Consider the following 20,809-nt stretch of genomic DNA (forward strand, 5'->3'; position numbering starts at 1 on the left):
GTTAGGTTTAAGTAGTTCTAAGTACTAGGGGACTGATGACCACAGATGTTAAGTCCCATAGTGCTCAGAGCCATTTGAACCATATGAACCCTTTCTTTTCGGTGTACAAAATGTTGCTGTCGCAGATGGCTTTAGGTGAATGGCCTGTAATTAGAAGATGGTCGGCAAACGACGAATTTTGGCGGCTAGTGCCGTTTTTTCTTAGCAAGTGTTTTTTATGTCTGGTAGTGAAGGCACGTCCTGTTTGTCCTTTATAGTAAGAGGAGCAAGTATCGCAGACAATTTTGTAGATAGCAGAATTTTCTAAAGGGGAACGAATAGAATGTAAATTATGAATGAAGTTGTTTTTTTCAAATCGTTATTAGTAGAAAAAGCAACGTTACAATGGTATTTCTTTCGAAGAATGCGTTGGACGTGGTATCTTTGTGACTAATGCCCTTTTGCCATATTTATTATTTTATTAATGACATATAAGTACTGCCAGTCTTTCACGATGATTCTGTACTTACACTCTGTATCGTATGTTTTTAGTCATAATTCTGTGACCATATTATAGACCATTCTTTGGTTTAAATTCTGAGGAAGACACTCCTAGCAGTGTTGAAACCCGGTTAATTCGTTAAAAATAGGGACCGAGAGCTGTTTTCTTTCAATTGTAACTATTCACGGTCTCTGAACGTGCAGCCATGCACAAAATTTTGTAATGTATTTTTCATTTTAAACAAATGGTAAGTTCATTTCAGTTCTTCGTTTCTGCAATTTCACTGCATTTCCTTTATGCTTACAGGGGCTACTTTTATCTGCGTCCGCGTGTACTTGACGACATTGTAATACCCCCTTTTGTGCCACGTCAGAGATCTTTGTCAAGGAGAATTTGGTAGTGTAACACTTACTTTCAAATTCGCAGCACAGCATCGCATTTCAGTTCAGTTCCTAGACCACTCTGAGGTGGACGGTTGAAACCTTCCCGTCTCCTTTATATCTCTTTTGTTAATGATAACCTTTCCTTTTACAATAACCTATGTAACTTTCCCTTAGGATTTCTATCTCTTGCTTAATAATAACAAATGAAATCTTCCCTTTGAAATTTATTCTCTTTCTCAATCTTCGCATACAAATTTAATTGCTGCTTATTAAAAGTGATTTTCTGATTATTTCGACGAAACACAGAATGTGTCGTCGTCGTGGCCCTCAGTCGTTATCTGCAATAACCCAAAACTGTTCCTTACCTTTTTCTACTGTTACTGGATCGCCATCTGATTGCTACATCGAACTGCGACATGAATATACTTACTCTGTTTTACTATACTCTGTTAACTGCTGGTGGGCTGTCACAATAAGTGGCTGTACTTATTAACAAAGCTGACGTTATTCTTTATTAGCAAAGCTGACGTTATTCTTTAATTAATTTGACTGAAGTTACGTAATTCATAGTTACACTTTTTCTTGACAACAATAAAATTTTTGCAAAGTTTTATGTTGATGGTTTTTGGGATGGATTATAATCAGTAATGCAACATTGCTGTCAAAAATTAATTATACTCTGAAAACGCTTCAAATATTTTCTGTTGGTAATGAAATGATTTTACAAACGTTCAAATGGGACTTACTTTTTACAATAATCTTACAACTAGCATTTCCCAAACATACCTTCAGTAGTCTTGAGTTTCGCAAAGAAAATAATTCAATAATATAAGTTCCTCTTATGATAATAGTTAGTTGATGTCTCCGTACATCCGTTTATAATCTCTTGTAAATCATAGCTGGTGGCTGGCAGGCACACTACTCCACTCAACCTCTCGCTTCAGACCTGCTACCAACTCGCTTCACATCTCGCTAACTACTGACTAGACTTGGCCACTGGTTCTATGTTTCGACACAGTGTATCGATACGTGCAACTGTTTCAGTGTTTTGGAGCGGCTGTGGTTCACTGTTTCGAAACAGTGGCGTTTCATTCCGCCCCTGTCTCGGTTAACCGGACCAGATTCGATCTCGAACCAGACACAGGAACTGTATCGTTGTTTCAAAATAAAGCTGTTTCAGTCCACCTGTGCTTAGAACGGACTAATTGTATCGAAACAGTGATGTTTCATTCCGCTCTGTGTCGGACGAGATTCGGGCTCGGCACAGGTACTGAAACACAACATACCACTTCATGAAACACTTTCAAGAGTGTCGAAATATTTTTGACAAGCAATAGCATGAAGCTTAAGATATCCGAAAATAAAGCTTTGTTTCTAGCTGACTGTCCTATTCCAAAATGGCGTAACATCTGCTTTATAAACACTAACCAAACAATAAAACAACGCATATTATTCACATTCAAAATAATAAATATGTGAAAATGATTGTTAAATTACACTTTTTTTATAACATACGCTTCTCTGTTCATGTACAGTAATCATATTAAGAAACGCAAGTAAGCCTACAACATTTTGAATAAAAAGGCGTAGAGTGACAGTTATTAGACAGATACATAAATCTAATGTAGGTATAATTGCAAGCAATCTGTTTGACATATCACTGATAGTGTAATGGTGAACGGGAAGGGCTGGGAAGCATGGTGAATTTATAGTAACTGTTCGAAACACCTCGCTAGACAAAAATTTTTTCTGTTATATTTTGTTATTTATTCGAATTATTTGGCGTTATTTGTGAGTCTATAGTCACTGTGCCTATTATCCACATTGATTCCCTCTGTGTGCATGGAAATTAGCAGGATGGGTATATTACCCATACTAACGGAATGTGGGAATCCCAGCAGCATATCCGTTGTTTCTGCAGTTTGCTCCCACCTCCAGTTCCGTTCGTGATGGTTCTTCTGTCTTCAGCTATGGCTGTCCTCAGCCAATTGAAAAGTATGAAAGTCACACGACACGAAAACAGCGCATTTGCTGCAGGAAATACGAAATTGCCAAGACGTCTAAGTGATAGTTTCATACTTTCTGCGATATGATTAGCGCTCTCGCACCTCATTTGTGTTTATATGGACATACTTATACAGTAGACATTCAGGATGGTAAAATGTGTAGGTTTATTAGATTACAGAACATAAACTGTTTCACTGTTTAGAAACAGCGCATCGAAACATTTCATTGTACTGTTTCATTTGTTTCGAAACAGTTACGTGTTTCAGTTTGCCCATCTCTACTACTGACTTCCTACGAACGCTTAAGTGCGGTCTCTCCTGCCAACAATGCTTTCTGGTGCAGACACCCTCTGCTACCATTACAAAATGTATCAATGCGCGGTCTTTCCCGCTCTTTTCTTAAAATGTATCCATACGCGGTCTCTCCCGCCCTTTTTAAAATTATATCAATTTGCGGTCTCTCTTGTCAACAATACTTTGGTGCAGACATTCCCTGCTACCACAATTATTTCCTACATGACAAATATTAATTATTCCTACTTAATCCTATTATTAAAATGTAAACATCCTTCATAAATTGTGGTTTGACAATAGGCAATAGAAATATACACGTATTACACGGTGTGTTTTGGACTGTGTGTGACGGTGGTGTGTGGCGCGCGGTGCAGGGCATGGTGCAGGCGGCCGAATACATCCGGCAGAAGCTGCGCGAGGAGTGCATCCTGGAGGCTGCGTTCGGGCACGACCCGGAGCGCGGGTCTGCCGGCTTCGAGCTGGTGCTGGTGGGCCACAGCCTGGGCGCCGGCACCGCCGCCATCCTGGCCATCCTGCTGCGCCAGCACCACCCCACGCTCACCTGCTTCGCCTACTCGCCGCCCGGCGGCACGCTCAGGTAATTAATCCCTCCACTCGCCACTACTGCTCACACTCTGGACACTCGTCGCAGCTGTAATCGGACCAGACTTGTCGTGTAGTCGAAGAAATTTCAGTAACTGTTAAAACTAAATACCAACTGAATTTTCCATTGGTGCTTGGCACAACCTCCAACTCTACCTAAGCGCCAGACCTGAAGATATAAACACTGCAATCGCTCAGATGAATGATGGTCTGTCTTCAGCAGTGACGTGGGCGAAAAACCTGGGGCTTAAACTAAATGCAAAAAAGACGCAAGTAATCTTAATAGCCCATCAGAAATTTATAAGTTCAGATTTGCGCGAACGGTTACCTCCTATTTTGCTCGACGGTACTCCAATACCATATCAGACAACAGTTAAGAACTTCGGTGTCACTTTGGATGAGCATCTCAAATGGGCGGAGAATACAGTCGCAGTGTGCCGGAAGACGTCTGCTTGTCCCTATGCTCTCAAAAAGTTTCGGAACATATTTCCACAAGACTTGAAACGTCAGCTCGTGCAAGCACTCGTTCTACCGAACCTCCACTATTGTGATGTAATTCAACAAGGCATGAGTAGCGAAAACAAAAGACGGCTAGAACTAACCATGAATGCCTGTGTGCGTTACACCTGTAACATTCGCCGATATGATCATGTTAGTGCTTCATACTCCCAACTAGGGTGGCTGCGGCCGGACAAATTGCGTGACTACCACACTCTATGTCTACTTCAGCGACTCCTCGTCGCGCAAGCAACCCAGTACCTTGCTTCAGAGATTAAAAACCTGTCATACCATCATAATCGAAACACGAGGTCACTCTTATTTGGTATCCTAACTGTGCCCACTCACAAAACAAAAACTTTTGCAAATTCCGTCTCAGTTGCCGCTGTCCGCCTCTGGAACAAACTGCCCCTCACCTTGCGCAAAATTCAATCCCCTGCTGCTTTTAAGAAGAAGTTGAAACATTTCCTACTATCATCCTCATAACGTTCTCCACAAAATTAATGTACAAGGCCAATCTTCTCATCTGTCAAATAGCAAAGCTAGTGTCTCCTCTCTTGTTCCTGAGATGCCTTCCTCTTCCTCTATCTCTATTAGCCACGCAATCTTCTTTTCCTTTATATTTCCTTAATTATGTTTCATCATGTCTCTATTCTTCTCCTCCCTTCACCATCAGTCTCCCTCATACGCCCTGCTGCTAGCACTCCTATCTAAAATCTGTCTCTTCAATAATGTCTAATTATGACAGTACTTATGATCTACGAGTATAAACTCTATATGTATGTATTTTTTTAGGTGTGCCTTTGTAATCGTTTATTTCACTTTTTGTACTAGATGTAGTTTAACATGACTACTGAAACATATGAATGTAAAACAAGTAGACTGCCTGGTTAGATGTAAGAGAGGGCCTGATGGCCCTAATCTTGCCAGGTTAAATAAATAAATTGTACAAAATTGTTAAGGCTTTCGTAGCCACTTGTTGACAAACTGCCTATTTGCTTCTGTCTCGGGTTCTTCAGCCGACGTTCGTCTGATGATTTTCCTGACGTTTCGCCAGCACGAGTGGCTGGCATTGTCAAAGCTTCACCCTCCACTGCCGGTGGTGAACTGGAGCCGAGCTCGCGGCCGCAGTCTATATGTACCTGGCGCGTTCCCGTGTTTTTGTATTTCTACAGCTTCTCTAAACAAGCGCGTGTGACACTGCTTCTCCACAGCCAGAACTTCCGCATCGGATAATTTTTATTACATGGTCGGTCTCACTCAGCGCGTGCTCTGCCACGGCCGATCTCTTCACATGCCCCAACCTGCAGTGTCGCTTATGTTCTTTCATCCTGGTGTTGATTGATCGTCAAGTCATTCCGACGTAAACTTTTCCGCATGTGCATGGTAAGCGGTATATTCCCGACACTGCAAGTGGGTCCCTTTTATCCTTTGCCGATCTAAGACATTCTTTGATCTTCCTTGTCGGTTTGAAAATTAACTTTACGCCGTGTTTGCGCAGTAAAAGGCCGATTCTGTCAGTCACTCTGGGAATGTATGGCAGAGCCAAACGCTCGGCGAAGTATGAAATCAGGAAAAGAAATGTCGGGTACGGCCTTTCTGCCATGCCGGATCAAAATCGACACCATCTTTCCAGGTATACTTTTTTTTTCCAGCAGTGTATTCCCTTGTGTTGCTGAACAGACCCATAGAGAGGAGCTCTGTATGCTTCTCATTATCACTTCGTCAATACAAGCCCATTGCTGCACTCATGCATGGCTCCTTCTCTTCCTCTCAGTACATCTTAATGCTGCCACTCTCATCAGCAAACCATATTACACACGAGTGTATAGGAAGCACGAACGCGTCTCTATGACGTGGTTGCCTGTAACTTAACTCCAGAGCCCACACTGAATCGGCATGGAACTGAACGCCTTCTTTTCCTTCCAAACCGGCAAGCCGTGTGTTGCGATCACGCCCTCGCTAGTCAGTGGCCGCAGAAACTCTCGCGTCAAAGGCCCCAGGTAGACACTGCCGTGTAGCCGAAGCAGCCGTGAATATGTGGGAGCCAATCAATGTGCCACACATATAACAGCAAACATTGTTCGCGAGACAGAGCTACTTGAAAACAGAAGACACAGAAGATTGATGAATATAACGGGCATCATCTTTCACAGCCTCCCCACACGACCAACAAAAAAAGAAAAAAAAATACACTTTGGAGTCAACACCCCCACTTATAACATGCCTCAGATGTATACGATAATATTAATAAAATATATAAAATGTTCTAATATAAGTATAACAATAGTAACAATTTGTTTACATCAGGGCCGGCCGGTGTGGCCGTGCGGTTCTAGGCGCTACAGTCTGGAACCGAGCGACCGCTACGGAGGCAGGTCCGAATCCTGCCTCGGGCATGGATGTGTGTGATGTCCTTAGGTTAGTTAGGTCCGCAGCTCGTGGTCGTGCGGTAGCGTTCTCGCTTCCCGCGCCCGGGTTCCCGGGTTCGATTCCCGGCGGGGTCAGGGATTTTCTCTGCCTCGTGATGACTGGGTGTTGTGTGATGTCCTTAGGTTAGTTAGGTTTAAGTAGTTCTAAGTTCTAGGGGACTGATAACCATACCTGTTAAGTCCCATAGTGCTCAGAGCCTTAGGTTAGTTAGGTTTAATTAGTTCTAAGGTCTAGGCGACTGATGACCTGAGAAGTTAAGTCGCATAGTGCTCAGAGCCATTTGAACCATTTTTACATCAGTTTTTAGTGTGTCGCTTTAGCATAACTTATACAGGTTCGAAATTCAGAGATTCTAAACATTTGAAAAAGTTTCGTCCCAAAATTTGAGAAGTGCGCATGTCATGCACAAGAACTATAGTAGCAATAAACTCTGAAAACTTCAAGGACGTCATATTTTACACAATATAAAATTACAGTGTGCACTCATCATTATCAGTATTTCGTTTAGCACTGCGATTGTGAACACAGATCAGCAGCAATTTGCTATGCAAGTGTGTAAATGTGGATTTTGCTGGGTTTTTTTCTATCGTTTCCCCCTACATTCTGGAAATCAGTCTTCTTTTCCACATAGTTAACCGAAAAGTATTTTATGTTAAACACAGATTGTAGTTATCTATAATTCCTTATCATTTTCGACACTCTTAGTTTTCATATTACCTCATTCTCTCAAAGTAAAAAATTTGGGAAGTGACGAATGTAGAAAAATAAGGGACTTTACTTAAATGGTATTTAGGGTGGTGAAATGACATATGTAGAAAAATAAACGACTTTAATCAGATGGTATTCAAGATGGTGAAACGACATATGCAGAAATAAAACGACTTTACTAAAATGACATTTTGGATGGTGAAATGACGTGTGCACAATATAGACAACTTTACTAACGTGGTAGTGCCGACATGACCTCTAATTATGCATCTAATCTCAAATGCTTCGAGTCTCATCTTTCCATTTGCCCACGGTCCATTTATATACTTTTTTATTTATTTATCATACTCCATGGGACAGTTCGAACCAAACCCGTTTGGGTCATGGAATTTTATACTTCATAGTTTACAGAATGTTGATCACAACATTGATGAACAAATTTTTTCTCGCATGCATTATCAGTTTGCACTTGTAAGCATGAATAGAGTTCCCGTGTATTAAACGTTATCTCTAAGACCAAGAACAATATGTTCAAATAAATGTATTTTATTTTATTTACACGTCAAGTTCCGTAGGACCAAATTGAGGAGCAAGGCTCCAAGGTCATGAAACGTGTCAATCCGTGAAATTACAACATAAAAGTAATAACAGATAAAAGTAAATGTATATGACCCCAAAAAAAGCCAGTCCATAAGTTTAAGTAAAAGCAATCAACAATACAACAAGAATCAGCTTAATTTTTCAAGGAACTCCTCGACAGAACAGGCAGAGTGACCCATGAGGAAACTCTTCAGTTTCGCTTTGAAAGCGCGTGGATTGCTGCTAAGATTTTTGAATTCGATTCGTAGCTTATTGAAAATGGATGCAGCAGTATACTGTACACCTTTCTGCACAAGAGTTAAGGAAGTATGATCCAAATGCAGGTTCGATTTCTTCCGAGTATTAACTGAGTAATAGCTTCTTATTCGTGGGAATGAGCTAATTTGGTGTAATTAGATGAATCACGAACACCAACTTCACTTAACGAAGGTTTATTCAGCAGTTGCACATACAAGAGCGCGGAGCTAACTGCCTCCGGCCGGAACACATGCAGTATATGTACAGCTACAGAACATTCCAGTCCAATGATTCTTAACATTTGCGGATACTTCTAGAATGTACTCGAACCGAATATACAAATTAAAACTGTACAGTCCAGGTGAGTTTTGAACTCATGACCCTCCATGCAACAGTTTAGTATCATAACCGCTACACCACGGAGCTAGTTCTGCGACAGTGCTCACTCCTTAAGCGAACAGCGCCTCGGTGTGACATCCCCCTAGTCCGGGAACGAGTCATCGGTCCTGCATACTCCGACTCCTGATGACTGATGTTCTCCCTGGCGGTGATCTTCTTAGAACTTCTTTTGCCGCTACGCTCTTCGTCACCTTCCGTCTTGTTTCCTGTCGCTGGAGCTTCGAATTTATCCTGGGTGGCAGGATCCTAGTAGGGCTTCATTCTAAGGACGTGGACCGTGTCTCTGATCTTTCGTCGTCTTGTGTAGGGGTCGAAATCGTCAACCTCATAAGTAACATCAGACAACTGTCTTACAAGCTTATAAGGTCCAAAGTAGCGCTTCAGGAGCTTCTCGGAGAGACGAACCTTCCGAAAAGGAGTGAAGATCCAGACAAGGTCTCCAGGCTGGTAGACAACACGGTGATGGCCCGCGTCATACCTTCGGCGATAGTTTTCTTGAGCCTGCCGCGTGCGGAGTCGAGCCACCTGCCGAGCTTCCTCAGCTCTGGTTAACACCTGGCCGATGTAGTCGTCGTCCACGTCATCAGGATGTAACGGAAACACAGTGTCCATCGTCGTAGTCGCCTCACGCCCATGCACCAGGAAAAATGGCGTAAATCCTGTGGTGTCTTGTTTGGCGGCGTTGTAGCCAAACGTCACGACAGGTAGCACCTCATCGCAGTTGCTCTGCTTAACAATGTTGGCCAAGGTCTTATTAAGACGTTCAGTAAGCCCGTCAGTTTGTGGATGGTAGGCAGTCGTCATGTCATGAGTAATGTTGCACCGACGGTTTATCTGTCACAAGATTCGATTGAAAAACTTTCCCTCGATCCGTAATTAACTACCTTCGGGCACTGTGTTTTAATACAAAGTCTTCCAGGATGAATTTGGCTATCTCGGATGCTTCGACGCCGGCCGCGGTGGTCTAGCGGTTCTAGGCGCTCAGTGCGGAACCGCGCGACTGCTACGGTCGCAGGTTCGAATCCTGCCTCGGGCATGGGTGTGTGTGATGTCCTTAGGTTAGTTACGTTTAAATAGTTCTAAGTTCTGGGGGACTGATGACCACAGATGTTATGTCCCATAGTGCTCAGAGCCATTTTTGATGCTTCGGCTGTTTTCACGGCTTTTGTAATGGCATAGCGTGTCAGATAATCAGTGAAAACAATAATTCATCTATTGCCCCTAGCAAACGTTGGAAATCATCCGAGGAGGTCAATACCAACACTCTGGAAAGGCGTTTCGGCTGGTGTAATTGGTATGAGTCCACCAGGTGGTTTCCGAGTAACTGCCTTTCTCCTCTGGCACTCTAGACAGTGCGACACATAGTGACGGACACTCCTAAATAAACCTGGTCAGAAAAATCTCTTGCGGATTCTGTCGTATGTCTTATAAATCCTAAATGTCCGGCCTCAGGTGTATCATGGAATTTCTGTAGAAAAACTAAGCGCATGTATTTAAGAATCATTGGTAGCCACCTCTTTCTAAACGGAACGAAGTTTTTCTTACAAAGTAATCCATTAACTACCCTAAATTGTCCTTTCACATCCTCTGACCGATTGAAGCATAATTTGAGATATCTTGGCGTCCTTTTTCTGCTCAGCAGAGAGATCCTGGAATGCAGCGAGACAGTCACTATCTTCATCAAAATCTTGATGATCTTGCACAGGGTTTTATGAGAGATAGTCGGCATCTTGGTGTTTTCTTCCGCTTTCGTACACTATGGTAATGTCATACTCTTGAAGACGTAGTGCCCACCTGGCGAGTCGTCCTGTTGGATCCTTAGCACCTGTCAGCCAACAAAGTGAATGATGGTCTGTAACCACTGTGAATGGCCTTCCATAGAGATACTGTGGAAATTTGCACATGGCCCAGATCACAGCAAGACATTCTCTCTCTGTAGTTGAGTAGTTTTTCTCGGCTTTTGTATGTGTCCTAGATCCATAGGCTATAACCTTCTCTTTTCCGTCCGAAATTTGCATCAGAACGGCACCGATCCCATACCCGCTGGCATCTGTGTGTAGTTCTGTAGGTGCTGTCTCATCATACAGACCAAGTACAGGGTCCGTCGTCAGAGCTTTTCGCAGAACATCGAAAGAATCTTGTTGAGCACCACCCCAGATAAATATAGCATCAGCTTTTAACAACTCTTGGAGTGGCCTGGCTTTGATAAAAATATCTTTGATAAAACAACGGCAATGAGAACACAATCCTAGGAAGCGTCTCACGTCTCTAAGACTTTTAGGAATAGGAAATTCCGTAATACATCTCGCTTTTTCTGGGTCTGGCCGCACACTTTCGTTTGACATAAGGTGTTCAAGTATGTAGATTTCTTTTGCTCCAAAGAGACACTTTATTGGTTTAAGTTTGTCCGCCTTATTGGAGACACTTAAGAACGGCCCTCGGTCTTTTTATATGTTCATCGAATGTCTCTGAGAACACTACAATGTCATCTAAATAACAATGACTCATCGTCCACTTCAGGTGCCTTAGAAGATTATCCATCATCCGTTCAAAAGTTACTGGTGCATTACACAAAGCAAACGATATTATCTTAAACTCATACAGGCCCTCAGCGGTGATGAATGCAGTTTTATCGTGACAGCCTCATCTACTTCGATTCGCCAGTATCCCGAGTACCTGTCCGTGGTTGAGAAAAACTTAGCCCCTTCAGACAGTCTAGTGTACATCAATTCGTGGAAGAGGGTAAACGTCCCTTTGTAGTTATCTTATTAAGCTTGCTGTAATCAACACAAAAACGCCAACGGCCATCCTTCTTCCAGACGAGGACCACTGGTGACGACCATGGGCTCTGCGAAGGCTGAATGATGTCATTCTTCATCATTTTCTCTACCTCGTTGCGAATTATTCGACGTTCCGTTGCTGACACACGGTACGTTCTCTGACTTATTGGTTGATGGTCCAGTGCTAATGCGGCGCTTCACCTGTGGACTGAAGTATTCACAGAACTCGTGAAGAATGGCAAATTGCTTCTTAGTGAGATCTGGTGATAATCGAGCTGGAAGATCTTGTCTCGTAGTGGTAGCGCTAATTTCGCCCACAGACTAGGCATGGGAGGTTTCAGTGACGGTCAGCTGTTCATCAGTGAACGGCTCAGCGTTTGCTACACACATGTGTCTTGGAAGGATCTGCGGTTCTCGGCGACAGTTAACTATCCACAATTCACCGAATCCGTTCTTAACGAGACGACACAGGCTGGGATGACAAAGTTATTCTCCAGTGGTATGCTTCTCTTACATTCCACTACAAGATCCGTGGGTTGATGCATGTCATGAAACGACAGCTACCTTTCTAGCGCTGACTGCAGGAATGATCACTTCATCCAGCACACATAGTCTCCACACACTCGGATGCGCATCTTCCTGTCCACAGTATCTCATCTCGTCTAGCATAATCTTCGAGCAACCACAATCTACGAGGGCAGTTTAATAAGTAATGCAACACACTTTTTTTCTCGGCCAATTTAGGTTGAAAAAACCGGAAATTTCTTGTGGAATATTTTCAAACATTCCCGCTTCGTCTCGTATAGTTTCATTGACTTCCGACAGGTGGCAGCGCTGTACGGAGCTGTTAACATAGCGTCTGGAACGGATGTGCGTTGCAAACAACGGGCAGTGATCGAGTTTCTTTTGGCGGAAAACCAGGGCATCTCAGATATTCATAGGCGCTTGCAGAATGTCTACGGTGATCTGGCAGTGGAAAAAAGCACGGTGAGTCGTTGGGCAAAGCGTGTGTCATCATCGCCGCAAGGTCAAGCAAGACTGACTGATCTCCCGCATGCGGGCCGGCCGTGCACAGCTGTGACTCCTGCAATGGCGGAGCGTGCGAACACACTCGTTCGAGATGATCGACGGATCACCATCAAACAACTCAGTGCTCAACTTGACATCTCTGTTGGTAGTGCTGTCACAATTGTTCACCAGTTTGGATATTCAAAGGTTTGTTCCCGCTGGGTCCCTCGTTGTCTAACCGAACACCATAAAGAGCAAAGGAGAACCATCTGTGCGGAATTGCTTGCTCGTTATGTGGCTGAGGGTGACAATTTCTTGTCAAAGATTGTTACAGGCGATGAAACGTGGGTTCATCACTTCGAACCTCAAACAAAACGGCAATCAATGGAGTGGCGTCACACCCACTCCCCTACCAAGAAAAAGTTTAAAGCCATACCCTCAGCCAGTAAAGTAATGGTTACAGTCTTCTGGGACGCTGAAGGGGTTATTCTGTTCGATGTCCTTCCCCATGGTCAAACGATCAACTCTGAAGTGTATTGTGCTACTCTTCAGAAATTGAAGAAACGACTTCAGCGTGTTCCTAGGCACAAAAATCTGAACGAACTTCTCCTTCTTCATGACAACGCAAGACCTCACACAAGTCTTCGCACCCGAGAGGAGCTCACAAAACTTCAGTGGACTGTTCTTCCTCATGCACCCTACAGCCCCGATCTCGCACTGTCGGATTTCCATATGTTTGGCCCAATGAAGGAAGCAATCCGTGGGAGGCACTACGCGGATGATGAAGAAGTTATTGATGCAGTACGACGTTGGCTCCGACATCGACTAGTGGAATGGTACCGTGCAGGCATACAGGCCCTCATTTCAAGGTGGCGTAAGGCCGTAGCATTGAATGGAGATTACGTTGAAAAATAGTGTTGTGTAGCTAAAAGATTGGGGAATAACCTGGTGTATTTCACTGCTGAATAAAACAACCCCTGTTTCAGAAAAAAAAGTGTTGCATTACTTATTGAACTGCCCTCGTATAATTGCCTGAGAAGTTTTCAAAAAGTCCCATCTGAGAATGACATCATGACTACACTCTTGTAAGACGATGAATTCTAAGGACTATGTATGGCCACTTATACCCACACGAATGATACATCTTCCTGTAGGTTTTACATATTTCCCATTAGCCACCTTGAGCAGAGATGTTTTGCTGTCGACGAATACGGTTTTCTGCTCCGAAATGACTGAATATGATGCTCCAGAGTCCACAAGAACTTGGGCTGGTCGGCTATCCATGAGGATATCGACGTAGTTTCCTATCATTTTTGTAGTGATCGACGGCGGAGGATTTTTCTCTTCACCACCAAGGAAGGTCGCACCCTTTAGTTTTCCAGGTTGCGGCGGCTAGGTGATCGGCTGGAGTTTCTAAACGGCGATGGGGACCTTGATCGGCTTGTTGGGGAGCGTCCTCTCCAGCGGCTAGCTTGCGGCGATGGTGACCTACGTCGCCCTGCGTCCACATCTTCTAGTTCATCTTCGTCGTCCCGGAGTTGGCCTCGGCTAAGATCGGTCTGCTGTCTTCTGACGCGGGCGTCATCAAATATCCGCCGCCTTTTCCGACAATAGCGCACCACATATCCCGGTCGCCCACAGTGGAAACGCACTGGTTGGTTCTCCTGGGTCCTCCTTGGTGCCCAAACAGGTTCCTCAAGCGGCATTGTAGTAACGTAACTTCGCCTGGGTCTCGACTTTTTCACCGTTTTAAAGGGAAATGAAGGACGAAAGATTGTGTTGAGTGTCTGCTCTACTTCTCCCCTTATGACCTCTTGAAGCGTCTCGGTTTTCTGCTCGCCGTGCAATCCACTTTCTGACGATGAAGGCTTGTGAATTCAGTTGCTTCCTCCATCACAGACATCGATACAATGTTTGGAAGCCGTTCAAACTCCTTGCATGTAGTTCTTTTTTGATGGATTGTCTCGATATACTGGCACCATTTTATGAAGGCGTCTGCTGTTGAAACCTCCTAGAGGAGTAGGGCTTGATACATGTCCTCAGCAACACCCTTCATGAGATGTGCAACCTTATCTTCCTCCTTCATTCTAGGATCCACTATTTTACACAGCTTTAAGACGTCTTGAATGTAGGATGCTGTATTTTCTCCAGGACGTTGTGCCCTGCACTTTAATTTCTCTTCAGCCTTGCATTTCTGTCGTTATATGTCGCCTAAATGTTTGTGCAGATCCTCCTGGAATACTTCCCAACTTCTCCTCTTTGTTCTCATACCATTGCTTGGCAGTGCCCTCCAAGTAGAAAAATAGGTTAGCCAAACACAATTAGTCATCCCATTTGTTAAATCTGGCTTTACCCTCATATACCTTCACCCACTTATTTGGATCTTGGCCATCGTCACCAGAGAACCCGGAAGGATGTCTCATGTGGTGGCACACAGATGCTGTCATCGTGACGCCCTCTTCTTCTTCTTCTTCTTCTTCTGTCTACGATAGACTGCGATCTGTTGAATACGGCTCGAACTCGGGTTTCTCGCCACGTAAACGGCGGCTCTGTCGTGGCCTCATTGGAACCGCTGTGTCGTCGATAATAAGTTCCAGTACCCAGCGCCTCCACCACAATAACGTCACCTAGAAGGAGGTGTAATTAGATGAATGATGAACACTAACTTCACTTCACGAAGGTTTATTCAGCACTTGCGCCTACAAGATCGCGGAGCGAACTGCCTCCGGCCAGAACACATGCAGTACATATAGAGCTACAGAACATTCCAATACAATGAATATTAACATTTGTGGATACCTCTAGAAATACTTCTACAAATTAAAATTGTAGAGTCCAATTGAGTTTTAAACTCAGTACCCTCCGTCTAACAGTTCAGTATCATAACCGCTACACCATGGAGCTACTCGGTTTCTTCTGTGACAATATTCTCTTAACAAGAAATGACAGTAAGGAATATATATATTGAGAGACCAATGTGAAAATACCCAGACTCGTGAACAGGGGTTGACAAGAGGTTCGAGAAACTTACGCAACTTATTGCCCGAACCGCCCGTTTCTGACCCAAAAATATCCTTTTAGAACGGAAAGAGTTACCCCAGGACATAATACCATACGACATACGCGAATGAAAATAAGCAATGTAGACTAATTTTCGTGTCGAACGATTACTCACTTCAGATACCGTTCCAATAGTAAAAATTAAGTCTTTGAACAGGATCCTGAACGTGGGCTTTCCACGACAGCTTACTATCTATCTGAGCACCTAGAAATTTGAACTGTTCAGTTTCACTAATCATAAGCCCATTCTGTGAAATTAAAACGTCAGGTTTTGTTGAATTGTTTGTTAGAAGCTGTAAAAACTGAGTCTCACTGTGATTTAGTGTTAGTTTATTTTCTACAAGCCATGAACGTATGTCATGAACTGCACTATTTGAAACTGAGCCACTGTTGCACACAACATCCTATACTACCAAGCTAGTGTCACCAGCAGACATAAATATTTGAGAGTTACCCGTAATACTAGAGGACGTATCATTTATATAAATAAGGCACACGAGTGGCCGCAATACTGATCCCTGGGGAGCCCACCACTTGACTGTACCCCTCTCAGACCCCACATCACAGCCATTCTCAACATTGTGAATAATGACATTTCGCTGTCTGCTGCTAAAGTAAGAGGTGAACCAATTGTAAGCTACTCCCCGTATTACTTAATGGTCCAACCTCTGGAGCAGTATTCTGTGATCAACACAATCAAATGCCTTGGCTAAATCCAAAAATATGCCAAGCTTTCGAAACATTTTGTTTGACCCATCCCTGTTTATAAAGCGGCTTTACTAGTGAGTACTTTAATCGTTCAGGAAACTGGCCATTCCTAAAGGAAAAATTACAAATATAGCTAAATACAGAGCTGACATGTGCAGCACAGTACTTTAACATTCTGCTGGGCACTCCATCATAACCATGAGAGTCCTTAGTCTTCAGTGATTTAACTATTGACTTAATCTCCCTCTTGTCTGTATCACAGAGGAGTATTTCAGACATCAGTCTCGGAAAGGCATTTGCCAAGAGAGTTATATGATTCCCTGTAGAGACTAAATTTTTATTTAATTCACCAGCAATGCTCAGAAAATGATTGTTAAATACTGTACATATATCTGATTTATCAGTAACAGAAATATTTTTACTGCAGACTGCCTTTATATCATCGACCTTGTGCTGCTGACCAGACACTTCCTTCACAACTGACCATATGGTTTTAATTTTATCCTATGAATTAGCTATTCTATTTGCATTGCACATACTCTTTGCCTTCCTAACAACATTTTAAGCACCTTACAGTACTGTTTGTAATGGGCTACTGTAGCTTGATTGTGACTAATTCTAACATTTTGATATAATTCCCGCTTTGTTCTACATGATATCCTTATCCCACTAGTCAGCCACCCGGGCTGCCCGTTACTGCTAGTACCCCGTTTAGAATGTTCTAATGGAAAGCAACTCTCAAAGAGCATTAGAAATGTGTTATGGAAAGCATTGCATATATCGTCTACATTATCGGCACTGTAAACATCCTGCCACTCTTGTTCCTTGACAAGTTTTTAAAAACTCTCTATTGCTGTTGGATTAACTTTCCTACATAGTTTGTAATTAAATATGACATTGGTTTGAGTACAAAAGCCTTTTAGTGTTAAAATTTGTGCATCATGGTCTGATAGGCCATTCACGCCTTTACTAACAGAATGCCCACCTAGTAATGAAGAATGAATAAAAATATTGTCTATGACTGTGCTACTGTTCCCCTGCACCCTATTTGGGAAAAACACAGTATGCATCAGATCATATGAATTTAGGAGATCTACCAACATCCTTTTTCTTGCACAATCATACACAAAATTAATATTGAAGTCACCACATATAACTACTTTCTGGTACTTCCTACAAAGTGAATCAAGAACCCTCTGTAGCTTGAGCAAAAATGCTCTGAAGCCGCAGTTATGGGACCAATAAACAACAACAATTACAAGTATAGTTTCACTAAATTTAACTAACGCTGCACAACTTTCAAATATCTGTTCAGTGCAGTGTCGTAATACGTCTATGGACTCAAATGGAATACTGTTTATTACGTACAGAGCCACTCCCCCACCCTGCAAGGAACTTCTTGAGAAACAGCCAGCTAATCTGTAGCCTGGTAAAGGAAGCCTCCGAATTATCAAATTATTTAAGTGGTGCTCTGATATACCAATAATTTCAGAGACAACATCTATTAGCAGTTCACTAACTTTATCTCTAATACCTCTTATATTTTGATGAAATATGCTAATTCCTTCCCTACTTGGAAACATTACATCCTCAGAAGGTGAGCCCTTAGTTAGAGGGACATCTAGTCTTCCAGAATTTCCAGTACTGCACTTTCGTGTATACAAACCATAAAACATGGGGTCCACAAGGGTTAGCTTTATGGCCCTTCTTATTTCTGCTTTGCATGAATGACCTTCCTTTGAACTTCCCCAGCAACAAAACCATTCTCTTTGTTGGTAACGCCACAGTTATATCTGGCGCAAACTAACCACTCCAGACTCTGATGAACAAAAGTGCAGCCCAACTAAACTCATGGCTTAAATCAAACTGACTGTTGTTTAATATAAACAAAACTGTTGACCCAACCTTTCATACTGACCAAAATAAAACTTCAGTGGTTCCTACTATATCACTTAACGTTAGCCACGTTGAATTTTCTAATGAAACTAGATTTCTTGGACTTTAATGTCACACTGTCATAGAGAGGCCACGTTGACAAATCCAGTACCAAACAGCAAAGTAGTGTTATGACCTGATCACCAGAAAATGTAGCGATTATCAGTATCATCAGTTTACTACGCTCTCTTTCATTCGATACAGAATTCTTTTTTGGGAACAAAGTACACAGACAGTGAAGTTGTTTGAACTCTAAAAGAATACAGTCAGAATAATACTGTCCAAACAGTAGAAAGAAGTGTGGAAACTATTGTTTGGGAAACTTAGTGTATTACTTCTTCCATGACAACTCGTACTTGATCTACTGTATTTTACGAAGAAAAACATCAATAAAGTGGACAACACCACCATGACATAAGATCAAAAAACTAATTAACGTTAGTTTCCCCTCTCGACAAAACTATACCACAAAGACGACAGACCTAAAGGATTTTAAATTTAAACTCAGATCAGTCATTAAAAAAATACTTCTTTTACTACATGTAGGAATTCTTAGAATCTGACACGGCACAACAAGCATTAGTGCGTCTTAACAATGCGTAACAATGTGTCAAAATCAACTGATCCACTTATGCTGGACATTAATACGTCAACGGAAGAAAATTGCTAACCCACAAGAGCGTATTTTGCGTTGGTGGGTGTTATATGTTTCTTTAAATTCAAAGACAAGATCATGACTACAATTACCGTAAGTAATTTTATATCAGACAGTATTTTCTAGAGGTACATATGAAACTAATTGTTACCAGCATGTGGTCAATTCGGAAACACAACATCACTTGATCAGATAAATCTTTACTAAAATGTGCGTTAGCATTTTCTTCTGCCGACTCCTACGTATGTGACTGCGTGTGAATAGACAAATGAGTATAAATTTTATGGTTGTAAATCCTAGAGCCTGCTATCAACCATATACAATCTCTCGCTCAAAGAAACATTCGTACCAAATGACTGGAAAGTTGCAGAGGTCACACCAATACTCAAGAAAGGAAACAGAAGAAATAAAAGTCACCCGATGAATTACAGACATCACTGACGTCGATATGCAGTAGGATTTTGGAACATATTCTGTGCTCGAACATTACGAATTACTTCAAAGGTAACAATTAACAGTTGGCACATAGTCAACAGGGATTAAGAAAATATCGTTCATGTGAAATAAAACTAGCTCTTCATTCGCACGAAGCAGAGTAGACTATATACAGGGGATCTCAAATTGATTGCCTATTTCTAGACCTCCGGAAGGCTTTTGACTCTATCCCTCTCAAGCGCGTCTGTGGAGTATAGTCTCAGTTGTGCGACTGGCTTCGTGACTGCCATCAGAAAGATCACAGTCCGTAGTAATCGATGGAAAATCATAGAGTAGGACAGAAGTGATTTCTGGCGTTCCCCATGAAAGTGTTTGGTCTCTCTGCTGTTCCTAATCAACATAGACTATGTAGGAGACCATCTGAGTAGCACTCTTAGGTTGTTTGCAGATGATGCTGTCGTCTACCATATAGTAAAGCCATCTGAAGATCGAAAGCAATTGCAAAATGGCTTCGACACGATATCTGTGTAGGGCGAAAAGTGGCAGTTCTCTGAATAAGGAAATGTGTGAGGCCATCTACAAGTGTACGAAAATAAATCCGTTAAATTTAGGTTACACGATAAATCACACAAATTTAAAGGCTATCAGTACAACTAAATACCATGAATTACAATTACAAACAACTTAAATTAGAAAGATCACGTGGACAAAGTCGTGGGGAAGGCAAAGAAAGACAGCGTTTTATTGGGACAACACTTAGAAGATGCAGCAGGTCTACTACGGAAAATGGCTACAGTACGCTTGTCCGTCCTCTGCTAGAGTACTGCTGTGCAATATGGAATCCCAACTAGATAGGGCTGACATGCGGACATCGTAAAAGTCCAAAGAAGTGCAGGTGGTTCTGTATTCTAGCGGAATAAAGAATAGTGTGTCCCGAATATGATGAGCGAGTTGGGATGGAAATCAGAAGAAGACATTATTCGTTGCGGCGAGATCTTTTCACGAAATTTAAGTCATCTGCATTCTCCTCTGAATGCGAAAATAGATGATTGTTGCCAACGTACGTAGGGAGAAGTAATCATATTCATAAAATACGAGAAGTTAGAGTTCATATTGAGAGACTTGAGCGTTTATTTTTCTCATGCGCTGTTAGAGAGTGGGACCATGGGGAAATACTGTGAAGGGGGTTTGACGTTTGAATTACAGAGTCAACATGTAAATGCCGATGACTAATGTGATAATGATACTGTCTGCAGTGTTTAAATAGTCCTCAGTTACCTGTGTGTGTATGATCTTTTTCTTTAAAAATCTATTAGTCATTTGTGTTATGAAATCTTTGGCATGTACTTCCTCTCGTATTAAATCCATTACACGAAGTAATATACCATAAATACAATTTTTAAAAATCCGATAGCTATGTATTTTCTGAACTCTTTTATATCATGCACTTTTATTCATGTTAATACCCATTATGTGAGGTAATATACAGTACCTCTCAAGAGTAACGATCACAGCACTCCCCAGCATCTACACTAAAGCGCCAAAGAAACTGGTATAGGCACGCGTATTCATATCCAGAGATATGT

General features: G+C 42.3%; 1 protein-coding gene across 1 annotated transcript in view; it reads left to right on the forward strand.

Annotated features, from left to right (window-relative positions):
* LOC124712461 (diacylglycerol lipase-alpha) overlaps nucleotides 1–20,809 on the forward strand; it is a 402,074-nt gene that overhangs the window by 226,077 nt on the left and 155,188 nt on the right. The window contains exon 10 of the mRNA XM_047242757.1: nucleotides 3,539–3,762. Within this exon, the coding sequence (XP_047098713.1) occupies nucleotides 3,539–3,762 (224 nt within the window). The remainder of the gene's footprint in view (nucleotides 1–3,538; nucleotides 3,763–20,809) is intronic.

Source organism: Schistocerca piceifrons, chromosome 8 (assembly GCF_021461385.2).
Source record: "Schistocerca piceifrons isolate TAMUIC-IGC-003096 chromosome 8, iqSchPice1.1, whole genome shotgun sequence".
Taxonomy (NCBI): Eukaryota; Metazoa; Arthropoda; class Insecta; order Orthoptera; family Acrididae; genus Schistocerca; species Schistocerca piceifrons.